At 37.6% G+C, this 13,839-nt stretch overlaps 1 protein-coding gene across 1 annotated transcript in view; it reads right to left on the bottom strand.

Annotated features, from left to right (window-relative positions):
- Nucleotides 1-986: 986 nt before the first annotated feature.
- TAB2 (TGF-beta activated kinase 1 (MAP3K7) binding protein 2) overlaps nucleotides 987-13,839 on the bottom strand; it is a 62,295-nt gene continuing 49,442 nt past the window's right edge. Inside the window, exons 4-7 of the mRNA XM_063390365.1 lie at nucleotides 7,305-7,465; nucleotides 6,593-6,686; nucleotides 5,228-5,308; nucleotides 987-3,032 (exon numbers count right to left, since the gene is read on the bottom strand). Of these exons, the coding sequence (XP_063246435.1) occupies nucleotides 2,887-3,032; nucleotides 5,228-5,308; nucleotides 6,593-6,686; nucleotides 7,305-7,465 (482 nt within the window). The 3' untranslated portion in view covers nucleotides 987-2,886. The remainder of the gene's footprint in view (nucleotides 3,033-5,227; nucleotides 5,309-6,592; nucleotides 6,687-7,304; nucleotides 7,466-13,839) is intronic.

The following is a 13,839-nucleotide window of genomic DNA, read 5'->3' as shown; positions in this document are numbered from 1 at the left end:
GGAAGGGAGAAGTCTGGAATAGACACTGGAGACATCATTTCTCTTATCCCAGTGTTCCAGGATCAATTTCTGAAAAGGCTGTCCAATACACACTCATGTTGAGCAGACAGCTCTGCACAGCTAGCTGGAGCAAGGATGTAAGTATTTTTTTCCCCTTCAGAAAATGAACAATCAAATTCAGGGAAAATATCAATTATACATTTCATAGAATGAGCAGGATTCCATCTCATCTATTTCTCCAAATATGCTCTTTCCATCCCTGTTGACAGGAGTTTATAGTTTCCTTTATAAATACAGTTGCCCCCATCACTCCAACCACTATTTCTCATATTGCAGATTAAGGCACACCAGTTGAATAACATACATTAAGGATTTTTTTTGCTGGACCTGTAGCTATTTGGTTTTTTGCTAAATCAGTTTACAGATGTCTCCTGAAGGCCTTTGACACAGCATTACGGCTCAGGAAAGCCTAACTCTCCACATAACAAGTATCTGCTTTGATGGGGTCCATGTGGGAAAGACACGTCACGGAACACTCCACATCTCACAGCATTTATATCCATAGCACCAAGATGCAGTTTAACCATGTTCATCCTTAAACTGTGCTTATATCAACATAAGTTTGTCATCTGCTACCACAAAATGGTTGTCCATTTTGATTTAGAAAAACATTTAAAAATCATAAACCCCAGGTGCATGAAGTAAAAAGGGCCTGTGTCTAGCTTATTGCTTTATGAATAAGTGAGTGGGTCTTTAGTCAGAAAACGATCTTGTCAGTGCAACTTTATGAAATACATTCCTTATGCTCACTGAATTGGAATTAAACAGAGTAATGCATGGCAGGAGAGACAAAGTTCAACAAAACATAAATAAAACTCTAGTCATAAGAAATCAGCCTACTTTTAATACTATTAATGCTTATTATTCCGTTGAGTATTCCATTGCTCCACAGCATGGAAAAAGCAAACAAATCACAAAAGAAAACATTAGAATATATATTTTTTTTAATTTTTATAAATAACTTATCTGTTACAAAGGCAGTTTACCCAGCTAAATCACAAAACCATCAACTCAAGATATCCAAATTAGGTTTTATTAATAAACAGGTAAAAACTGATTTGTCAATCTTCACATAGAACTGCAGATGAAGCTGAAAAACAAGGCCTCATTTTATAAACAAAATGCATTGAATGCAAGTGCTTTGGGTCTACTGCCTAATTACCTGGGATTGACATTTTCTTCCCACATAAAAAAAAATGCAAAGCCTTCAAAACAAAGGCCTCTGTGCATTCACATAGATCACTTGTAAAACTCCTAATGAAAGTGTCCACTGGCAGATGTTTACAGTGGGTGACAGTCTACTTTGTCTCTTGCTACATTGTTAGCAATCCCTCCAGCCTCACGCTAAGTGCTGCTGCTACATAATTCTTTGCCTGCCGTCTTTCATGCATATTGTACTGGAATTCCATCTTCTTGCTCTCGGTTACATACATCCCCGATCATGTGAGTATTTTCCTTAAAAAAATAGATCATCAAAATAAAAGAGATGCTTGAGGTTGCTTCAGTGTTCAAGTCTGTTTGATTTCTCTTTTCCAGCCTTTATTTCAGTTGTCCTAAATATTGCTATCCTTGTTTTCTATAAATATGAGATTTCACTGCAAAGTCAGGTTTAGAAACTGGCTGCCGAAACAGGAAAGCATTTAGAGTCCTTGAACAAAGCTGTACGATGCTGCTGCTGTTGATTTTGGCACTGTATGTACTTCCCCAATGAATCTCTCTTCAGGAGTCTGCAGGACACGCAGCAGATGAAGCAAGCTTAACTCGGATGCTGATCTGTTGGTGGGTTGAACGTTTCCTAGTATAAAGTTTCCTCACACCAGACAAAATGCTCCCTTTGTGTCACCCACCGTAAAACTCAGTGTACAGAGTGAACTATATGCATAACTCTTCAACTTTTCCTGTACTTTTACCACGCTGCATCTGCAGGTCTTCACAGATCATCAGCATTTACAAGAGCAATGTACAGAATGAGCAGAGGAAAGCTATTTTGTGCATAGTTTCTTATTAATGCTCTTATTTTAAGGCATTGCTTCTCTCAGATAAAAGCTTAAAAAAAGGGACATGATCGTGCTTAATCACTTAAAGGGAAAAAAAAGAAAGTTAACAAAAAGACTATTACACTATACATACAGAAGTACAAGAAAATAATAAAGGTGAGGAAAAGAAATCACTTAAAGCAGGCTCTAGAGCTATGTACAGTAGGAAAAGCTTTGGGGGGGTATTTCACTGTGTGTATTGTACAGACAACGCATGCAGTTTTTCCTTTTCATCTTTAGATGTGATTGTACTGATTTCTGGCTTCACAGAGATGTTTTCAGGGAAGACAAGGCAAAGAGTACCACTGATTTGTGAAGCTCTTCCCTTTATCAAAGGCACTATGTGGCAGCAAACAGTTTAAATATTTAAACCTTGTTCCTTTAAGATTTCCTCTGTGCATGTAGTGTTTCACCGAAAGCTCTGAAAACAAAAACACTAGCACTCCATTCCTTTCCCCTGTCAAAATTCAGTAGTGACATGGGGGCAGAGAAGAGGATGGGCAACACCCAGGCCCTGAACAGGTGTGTTACTGGTAATACTGTACATGGTTTAGGCAGCTGGTGAGTCTCTCAGCAGACTGCCCTTCAGCCGATCAGCGTCAACTGCCTGTGACACAACTCTGAGGTATTGCTTGCTCTGTGGGCTGACATTTAACATTAGCAAAATACCATCTCGTCACACCTTCCATTTTACAAAATCCTATGCATAAACGCTTTTTTTGCCCCCTAATGCCTGGACAACTCCTTGTACATTTGCTATGGTTTTACGGAAGGTAATGGGCCTGTTGGCTCAGAAATGCCTGGGCATTTCACACTGTTCACAGCGATTTAAGGCCGGATGATTTAAAAAAGTACAGGCGGTACAATTCCACTGAGCTCCCTCATCTTCATCTGTGTCTGGAACAGTCTTTGGTGTTTTCACGATGGACCTCTGATCTGTGACATGGAAGAGATAAGATAAGCAGTTATTAACTGAAAACAGCATGGAAAGAATTTTAAGATTTTTTTTTCAGTAACTATCTTGCTCCTCTAGAACACCACACTTATTAAAAGTGACAGAAGCTGCTTTTTACCACCTCCTTGACTACAGTTCGATTGTAAGTCAGCCAAAAGGCTCAAGGTAAAACTATAAAAATCAAGTTTCCCATCCCTTAACTCTGCCTTCTTCCCTTTCTTCCCTCAGTTCAAAGCTACAGCATAAAAAGGAGATAAAATTTGCAAATTAATCAGCATAGGAAACATAGACAAGATTTAGAAGTGGTCTAAAATTCATTATGACAAGAACTATGTGCTTTGTAACCCTTTGGCATGTTTAACTTTTTGATCCTAGAAAGAAGGTAAGCAGTTCTTCAAGCCATCTCAGCAGGCAAGGGTACTAAAGAAAAACAATTTCCTGGCTCTGTCAGGCTACAGAGTAATCCTCCCAACCATACCAACACATCTTTGTGCATGATGTGTTAGACAGCAATCTTCAACTATTTTAAAAGATAAAAGAAGGAAGGAAGAAAAAGAATGAGAAGGATGAAAAGAGAGATGAGTGACTTCTCAGGTTAAGGGTTGCTCAGTTTAGGCAACTGCAAAATCCTTTTAGCGCATTATTTCATCTGGAGAACATCTCATCAGCAACTCAGCAATGGCAGTTACTGCAAAATGACAGCAAGAGCTCTAGAAGCACAATGGTACTGATCACAGTTGCAAGAAGAATTATTTTTATTCTTTTGTGAACAGCAGTGATTCTGGTTTAAGTCAAAGCCTACATGACAGCTAAGTTGAAGCTTAACATGAAATGAAAATTAAAGTTAATGAAGAACTAAGATACAGCAGTGATACTTTTTTAAAAAGAAAGAAGAAGAGAAAGACAATTGATAGAGGGACTTTGGAACTTTATAAACCAGGTAGGGTTAATTTTGCATTTTCAAGATAGATTGAATGAAACACTTAAATTTGTGAGTTCCTGCAAGATAAGCCAATAGAAATGTTGACAGCTAGTAAAAGAAAATTAATTTAAGTTTTCTTCTTTGATAGGTTAGTTTTTACTTATTGTAAAAGGAACTACATAATTGACATAATTCTTCATGGTTCAGTTGTAAAATGTGTCTAATAGGAATGTGTGTGGATTTAACTTTACTCAGAATTTTCACTACCAGCTCAGGTAACAAAGCATAAAAAGTGCTTTATAAAGCATGAAAAACAATATAGGTTTGGAAGCATTGCAAAAGGTCTGCAGCACAGAAAGTCCAATTTATCTAGACCATTTTACAATGCAGATATGTCAGAAATCTCTAAGATGAGATTCTGCAACAACAGTCACTGCACACTGCAAGGACAATTAAACACATCTCTATTACATGGAGAACTTCCTGGGCAGAAAGACTGCACAGAAACACCAGTGGATTATCTCCACGTTTCATGAGGTGGTCTGCCTAAATTCATAGGATGATGCTGTCACAAACAAGTTGATTTCATTCTCTGCTTTACATAAAATACAAAAGGTAATTGTTCATCTTTGACATCCTGAGAGGGGAAAAAAGTAAGTAATGTGCAAACTAATGACAAGTAGAATGTTTAAGAATGGCTAATATTCAGCAATACTGAATACCCTACTGGACTGCATTACTTTTCTCTTCAACTACTTAGAACTATATTTACCAATAGTCAGAAGCGGCTTTGTTAATACAAATAACTTGTAACTTGTTAATACAAATTCTACAATAACCATGATTTCCAGTGAGGGTAACCAACCTGAGTTGTTATTAAATGTAAGTAAATCTACTCTTTGCTATAGATAATAGAGAAGTCATCTAAGTGAGTTTCACCGGTCCCTAAGCAATGTACCTCACGTTCATTTTAAAAGAAAGATGGATGCTTCCATTAAATAAACTACTTTACAATATATCATCCATCTTTAACATAACCCATTCAATACACTTCTCTTTCCTGAATGTATGAAGAGAGAGGAAAAAAGAGCAAACAGAAGCATACTTACTGCCAATACAAATGAAATTCAAGTTTGTATGCTTTTGAAGTAATCTATTTCATAATCAACATTTAAACAAGATTCTTAAATTAGAATTTGATATTAGATACAAACCAGGTATCTGTATCAAATCCAAATTTTATCAATACAATACCTTTGGGTTTTGGTGGCACGGGACCAAGAAATCCAATATTATCGTAAAAATTATGAATAGCGCTGGGATTAAAATGTGGTCCTAAAAATAAAAAAAAAGTGCAGCAGTTTAAAAAAATAAACTTGAGGAGGGAGGCATATCAGTTTTTTCTGGCAGTAATTCTGTAACAATAGTATTATTCATTTATCACCTTTATATCAAGGTATCAACACAGACCTGATATATTAGTGATTTCAACAATACACTTTAAGAAACATATTGCCCAAAATATGCAATATAAAGTCGGAGACAAAATCTAGCAAACTAAACTCCTTTAAAGGTATCTTTTTCTGCTACTCTTTATGATCATAAGTAAATCTTAGCTCTCTTTTTCTAAATTGCAGCTAAACTCAGAGATATCTTACCTACTATGCAGTGTATTATACATGCTTAGAACTAAAACTCAGAGGAAGTCCTAAATGCAATTTACTGTAACAAGCAAAAAAAAAATCACCCACCATTCACTTTATTTAAGGTCAAGTTTTTAGTGCATCATTACATTCAGCACACCTGTCTACCTCCTCCTGAACTTCAGGTACACTGCCTGAAGCAGAACTCTTGTGGCTCATCTCCCAACTGATCTAACAGCTCGCTGCTGCTGGAAGTGGGAAGTATCAGCTCCCTCCCTCTCACTATCTCAGTTCTCCCTTCCTGTGCCTCTCCCTCACATCAGCTATAGCAAGCTTTTCCAGCAATGCAAGTTTTAGCTTGGCTCATGAACAGAATCAGCTCGGCAAAGGGTCTAAAAACTAATACAGAGCCAGAGCTCAGTAAGTGGCAAGAGAGAGAGGCAGGAAGAGAGAAGACTTTCTTGTTGGCAGTTCTTGAACTGGCTCAGCTGTCTCCTAACTTCACCTCCTGACCAAAGCCTGTGTCTCCGCAGACAAGAAAAGCAGAGAACACACTGGAAGTGACAACTGCACTTTATATTTGCTACCTTGAGAGGCTAAATACAGACAGAAGTGGAAGACAAAAGAGAGAGATGGACATATATATGCATGGTTGTATCATTCAAAAACTTTCTTTGCTACTCAGGTAACCAGATTTCCCCTTCTCCCCCCCCCCCCCCCCCCAGCATTTAATAAATAAATGGCATCACAAACTCCTGAGCCAAGTATGAAATAGGAATGACTGTGGGATTAGGAAAAATCATATGGCCAACAAAAACAACAGGCTTTAAAGACAGTTACTTCCGTGGTTTCACTCAAACTAATGTGAGGATTTTGCAAAAAGTGTGTGTATCCATCATTTATGACACCAACTTTGCTGAAACATGTGGACAGTGAAAAAAATCAGCTTTTACTGATATACTAAGACATACTGTACCTCTTGCTTGAAAAAGATCAATCTCTTTGGTTAGGCAATCTATGTCTATCTGCAGCTGTCTGTTACAACTTCTCAACTGTTGCATTTCTTCCAGCTGAAAAAATAAATCTGCCTGTTAGACTAATTTTCCCAGTTTATGAACAGTTATCATTCATGCACAGGTACACAGCTTTTAGTTATTTCAGAAATGATGATAAAATAATCTTCCCTAATGACCACCTTTCTTTTAATCCAAGCACAGTCCTACAAAAAGTTTCCAGACCCACTGAATAGTTCTCACTCATCAGACTTCAGAGCTGACTGAACAACTCTCAGCTGCAGTCAGGGCACAGCCAGCGGTCCAGTCCACCAGGTAAGTGGATGATCATCTAGCACTGAAAACTGGTACATTAATCAGTTTCTTTGAGCTCAGTATATGCACCAAGACCAAAAAGTACTTGGTGTGATAGCAGTATGAGTATTAACTTGTAAGGACCACCAGGTCAAACCTTTTGTGACTGCCTTTAAAAGTAATACTTCACAAAGCAATTAGCAAACAGCAAGATTGTTGTTAAATTAGTCCATGATCTAAACTCCACTGTTTACCAGCTTAATTTTAAGTGTACTGCCTGTCTCTAGTATATTGTCAATATATGAACAACTCTTCCTTCAACTTAATGTGACAGATCACACCTGTGGTTTAGGTTTATACCCTACAGAAGTTTCAACTTACTGATGGAATTTGGGAAACAGAATTCGATCTTTTCAGGCGCCTTCGTGTTAGATTATTCTCCATTTCATTGACCTCTGATTTTAGTTTATCCAACTTTTTCTTTTGAACCTCAAGTTCTCGCTGAAGTCGCTCCATCCTGGCCTTCTGGTGTACCAGTAAAGCTGCAATACATAAAGTCCCATTTTATCTACTTTATTATCCTTCACATGGCAACATCAGATTAAGATGCAAGTTAGTATTCTTTTGGAAAAAAAAAAAAGAAAAAAACACTGCTACAGACTGCTTTTCAAATTTCCTCACAAGAAGATCTGTCATAAGACAGAAAGTGCTGTATTTCTGAAAACAGCACAAACTAACTACAGACAAACAAATATGAGAAAGCCATACAACTTAATAAATGGCCACGCAAAATTTAAGTGTAATCTGTAAAACCTACAAGACTGACTACCCAAAGCCAGGAACAAATATTTCTTTGTGTATTCAGCTTAACCACTGTAAAACAGGTAGCATGAAGAGAACTTCAGACAACTGCAATATGGAGCACTGCATATGCTTATTGCAATTAGGATTGGATCCAGTGTTGATCATAGTAGGACTCATCAAATGAAACCCAACCAGAAATAAGCACACCACCAGCAAACTGCGATACTTGCCAAAAGGATTGTATGGCATTTTACCCCTAAACTACAGTGCAGAACCATTAGCTCAGCTTCTAATTTCTAATACTGCTTACTATTTGTAAAGCAAAAGACACAAGGATACCTAATTTAGAAACAATGAAGTTAGCTTTTAAACCACAATTTTTAAAGGTATAAAGAACCTAAGCTGCAGATGACACAAATTCATGCAATCTAATGAGTTTATTTCACTGAAGGCAGGTTTACTACTAAAGATCACCACAAAAGCAGATATCACTGCTCAAAGTAATAATCACCCTCTATAAAAAGGTATTTCATTAAATAAACCAAAGAATCATTTTAACTTCTGCACAGCTATTAATTCACCCATTAAACTAGTAATTCATATAAACTGTGATCAGTTTCACAGACTATGAATACTTTTATATCACCTTGGAAATTATAAAGAAGTAGCAATAACAAGGTATTTTAAAAAGATTGAATTTGCCTCACAAAGTCTTTAAGGCAAACTCTAGCTGGAACATGATGTTTAATTCCTCACAATTTATTCAGGTACCAAAAACTTAGAAGCACTCAAACTTGGTTGCCTAGGTTTTCCAAATAGCAGAGGAAAGAAAAAAATCACATCAAAAAGATGCCACATTCCACATCTTTGGCAAGCAGATGTGTCTTCTCCTGCAGCTCCTGCCCATTCATTCATTCACTCACACACTGCATTTTGTCTTGCAGAGGTTCTTTAAAAAAGGAACCACGCCAAACTATTTTTGAATGGCGTTACAGACTGTAAGGCCATACTGAGATGCAGCCTAGGCTTTTGAGTCACAAATGTTCCCAAGATACTGAAATAACACCTCGCTTCTGCTACATTTTGTTCATCAAAACAGATCAGAGAAGTTTTCATAAACAGACACCTTTATTTTGGGTCACTGTAGTCGCACTACAGTAAAAATTGCAGTTGTGCTCATACGTAAAATAAAAACATAATAACGGAAATCTCAAGATTTTTGTTGAAGACTTGGAATCATCAGGTAAGTAAACTCAACAGACAGTCTCTCCTCTTGAAAAGCCTTTTACAAACAGCAATGTAGCTGCAAGTCTAAAGAAAGGAAATCAAAAACTACTTTGCCTCTGCTTCTAAAAAGGGAGTGTCCATGCCATTTTCTTTCTACTTTTTATTTCCACTTCTAGACAGTCTCTTCTGTTTTCATGACCTTGGTAAGACTGCTGAGGCAACACAGCCATGCTCCACTGCCCAGACACAGAACTCTTGAGACCTGTCAAACTGTGGATGCAGGTTGGTAGCGAGTAGCCAGTAGGTGAGGAGCCTTGGTACCAGAGTATCGGGTTGCACGGCATGGCACGGCCTCAAGAGTTCAGCTGTGACCAAGACTTTGCCTGTGCATCCCTCATTTCCTTTTTTAAGCTACTCTTGTAAAGGAAAAAAACGCCATGATTTCTCATTTTGATGTTGTCCCACTTATGAGGTTTAGAAATTCAGCTGTCCTTATGGAACTGCACAAGGAGGAGAAGGCACTGACAGATACACACAGCACTATTACATGCTTTTCATTTTCATGTCGTATCTGGAAAGTTGTGCAATTTATTCTCCTAGGAGCTTTGTGACTACCCTGACAATTTCAAATCCCAACAGGTTTTAAAACCACACGCATTAAAAATCACCATTGTGATTAAAGATGCATCACTTGATACCACTATGCTCACCTTCTACTATTAAAAGTAACTTTGATAAGGAACTTAAAAGAGATTATTTAAACTGGAGACTTTCATATATAATTTGGCAGTTTTGCTTAAATATCAATTTGGAAGCTGCAGGAAAACAATGGTGGGGGGAAGACAACCCCCACCCTGCTCCCGCATTTCAGTGAGGTATTTATGAATGGAAAGCAGCAATTTAAGTATTCAGCTCCCTCTAGTGTTGCTCAGAGCAACTGAAACCCTCCAGAAAAACACTGCAGTTCAACTTCTTAAATGCAAACAGGGTATTTGGCACATTTAGTTTTTTACACCCCTGCACGTGTGCATTCAGCAGAGTGCAGTACACTTAAAGCTCTGGCAGATGCCACTGTTTCCTCTGACATCCAAAGTGCACATTGTTCACATAAGGGCTGTATATCATTATAATTACAGGCAGGAGCACAAAAGTCTGGAGGCCAAAAGTTCACTCTTCCTCTACCAGAGACATTATCAGTTGTGCACTAAATATACCTTTAAGTTTGTAAATGTATGCATAACTGTTTTCTCAAAGACTCTGTGAATGTGAATTTTAAAGTTAGAGTGCCTTTTGTTATTTTAAGTGTTTCTAAGTTAAATTCTAATCTACGAATATGATGATTTCACCCTACCCTATAGACCTACATAATTCTTAAATCTAATAGTTTGCCAGATATGGATTTCTGGCAATGCCATTACCCTGTGGCAGGAGGTTCACGAGAGTCTCAAAACACACTTATACTTGTGCATGTTTTCAAAACCTGTATTTGAAGCTGCACAAAATTCAGTCATCTGATATGCAACTTCAATAGTTCAAATGGATTTTTTTTGTTCTCTCTTTTCAATACTCAGCTAATTTTTTAAAAAGAGGATCACAGAAGAGTGGGACCTGATACACAGAGCCAAGTACAGGGTGGTGTTTTTTCTCAGACCACTTGATGCAAAGGGCTTGGAGACCCTACGAGCATGGGCCACAGCTGTATGTCATTCTTTTTTCTTAAACATCTACAAGGACTGGCTAAGAACTAAGGAAATTTGTTTCCTGCAGCCTTAATTATTTTTAAAGTTTTAAAAAGCTCCAAGAAACCAAAGCAAGAGCTGTGAAATGTTAGTTTACTAATCTAGTTTATCAATTAATTTATTTACATTAAAAACACAGTGGCAAGACTTGCTAAACAAACATGCATTCACATAAATAACTATAGCTGGTACCAATGACTCACTCAACTTTGCACACCATCCTCTTTCAAGTTAAAGAAAATAATATGAAAACATGAGAGTCAAGGCCATGTAATATTTAACCAAAGGACTTAAGTTCCCTAGTAAGGAATCATCTACCTAGTGTTTTTACACAATTATATATTTTCCCATTATACAGATGGAAAGCTATATGCAGAATGAGTGACTATTAAACAACTGTTCAGCCTCCTCACTACTCATCACAGGAGATGCATACAGAGCATACATGACAAAAATATATCTCAGTACAGAACCTTCAATTTCTATCAGGATTCCAATTTTTCATCCATAAGACACTTTATACTAAATTAAAGTATATATTGACATCTCACTTAAATACTCCATATTAATAAAACTAATTATAAATTGTAATCTCTGCTAAATAATGGAAATACTCCTGCTAAGTAATGGAAATACTCCTGCTAAGTAATGGAAATACTCCTGCTAAGTAATGGAAATACTCCTGCTAAGTAATGGAAATACTCCTGCTAAGTAATGGGAATACTCCTGCTAAGTAATGGGAATACTCCTGCTCACTGACAGAAGTGATACTGAACAAAGGAGCATAAAAATGCATCCTCCTTTGGTTGTCTTTCTGGGCATGCACCTAGCATTACTCTTCCCACAGCATCATGAATTCTTACTGACTCAACAGCAGACACATGCACTCAACATTTCCACAAGCAAGTCCTCAGTATCTCAAACCAGAATCCTAGAAAATGAGAAACATCCCTCAGCAACCCGTTCTGAAAAGCCTGGTGACAGTGAGTTTCTTAGGTTCACAGAGTCAGTGCCAGAGATACAACCAAGCATTCCAGGGAAATGACAATGATTTTATCTGAGCAGTACCCACTCCTTTACACATTACAAAACCTCCAGGTTTGGCACCAAACAAGACAGATCTGGGGTGGCCTTCTACTACCCACTGTGACTTTCCTGGGAGGGAAACCAGAAATACCATGGGGAAGGAGACTGAGGTGCCTACACACACCACAATTACTTTAAGTAAAGCTTCTTTGATGACAAGCAGCAGCACCTACAGAGAGGTCCAACACATTCCCTGTTCTCCTGGATTGGACCATGCATATAAATGTAAAATAAATAAAAAGAGCAAAGGAAACTTCATTTGACATCAAAGCAACCCCATCTTCCACCCCAAGGTTTCTTTTCCCCCAAGCCAGTTTCAGTTCTTCCTGCCAAGATAAGAAGCATTCTGGCAGAAATGGAAAAGCTGATGAAAATACATTTTTCTCTAATCACAGCCAGAGAAACTACTCATCTTCTCTGGCTAAAACTAAAATGAAACAAGCACCTCACATAGAAGGATTCTGGCAGTCTGGCTAAATCATAAGCAGTTTAGAATACAGAAATCATCAAGTAACTGAAATCCCTTTTTGTATGTAAGAAGAAAAAAAAAATCACTACTAAGTGTAAGAAACGTGTTTAAAAGCAACAGTTAGGACTTCCAGATTTCAATATTACACAAGTAAATGTATCACAGACTTCACAACTTTCCAAATATGAATTAATAATAAAAAGGTAAGAAATGCTGCACTTACTGCAGCAGAAATGGAGCACACATGCTGGAAATGCAGAACATCTCTACATGTAAAGAACTTCAGAAGTATAAGCGCAGTTTCTAGTGAAGGACACGGATGGTCCCTAAAGGTACCAGCCCACATCACACATCTCACATCATCTAAAAGCTGCAGCTCAGCTTCAGGAGGAGCTGGGCTCCACAGCAGGTATGAGGTCAATGCTTCTGGAACTCCAGGTTGTGTATCAAGTTTACCTCATCTCAATAAACTGAATGCTGGTACCTGCAGCTTGTAGAGAATGTGCAGGAGGTTACAGTGCCCATCACTACCAAGGGTACAAGAGCTAAAAGAGATAGATCTGGTTGAAGTCAGTGCCCTCAGAAAGGAAAAATAGAAGAAAGGGACAACTCCCCAAAAAGTACCCAAAGTGCAGTTTTGCAACCCCCTAAAAACTTGCTTGGGAAGCAATTTCATGTCTAGAAGAGTATTTAGAGCCTAAGGACAAGATTTCAATTGCTTAATTTGTTGTATGTGAAGTTTTCCAGGACTAAGACCAAGACAGCTAAGTCTCCCTCCAAAGTAAGAAAAGGAAATATGACCTGGGGGGCAATTTTTTTGTTTACCTACAGATGAATTTTCTGAAGTTCTTTATGCATTGAACATAAGAGAATATAAGGATGACTAGCTTTTTCGTTTTGACACATAACTTTTAGACACTTTTGAGTTAGGATTGACTATTCCTCACCAAAGTTAATTATATCCAGAAGCAGTGCACAAGCTAGAATCACTTTCTGATTTACTTCACTAACACAGTACTCCAGATGCAGACCTGGCTTCCAGTGTCCTGATCACTGTACTTATTTACATAAAATAAAATGGCTAAATTCGTCTGAAGAATGTTTACATTGGTCATGGAACAAGCCAGGTTTTAAATTCTGAATTGTTTGCTAAGTCCAGAGAGGACTAGTGAGGCCAAAACAAAATTATTTTGACAATCTATCATGAACACTGCTTAAATATCCTAAGATTTATTCAATATTTTTATGTAAAAAGCTTACAGGAGGGTTAATAAACTATCAAGTTGGTAATAAAAGCATGCAAACCCATGAAAACAGAAGAAAAAGATTAACAGGTTATCTCAATATATCACATATTCTAGATTTTGCCCCTCTATTACCACTGATCCCTTAAAAGAGATTCCTTTGGTTTGGTGTTGCTTCTCACATTTCAAAATGTAACAGAAGTAAGTATCAAGACTTTAAGCATTTTATTGTCAGGCACACAGTGGGAAACATGGAGGCCAGGCCAACACTTTGTCCCATTAATTGCTTTTGAAGTCTGCTTTTCTTTCTTCTTAAATAACACTCGCAAAACAAAACAAAACAAAAA

This window comes from Prinia subflava, chromosome 2 (genome assembly GCF_021018805.1).
Source record: "Prinia subflava isolate CZ2003 ecotype Zambia chromosome 2, Cam_Psub_1.2, whole genome shotgun sequence".
Classification (NCBI taxonomy): Eukaryota; Metazoa; Chordata; class Aves; order Passeriformes; family Cisticolidae; genus Prinia; species Prinia subflava.
This window is presented reverse-complemented; position numbering and strand designations above follow the sequence as displayed.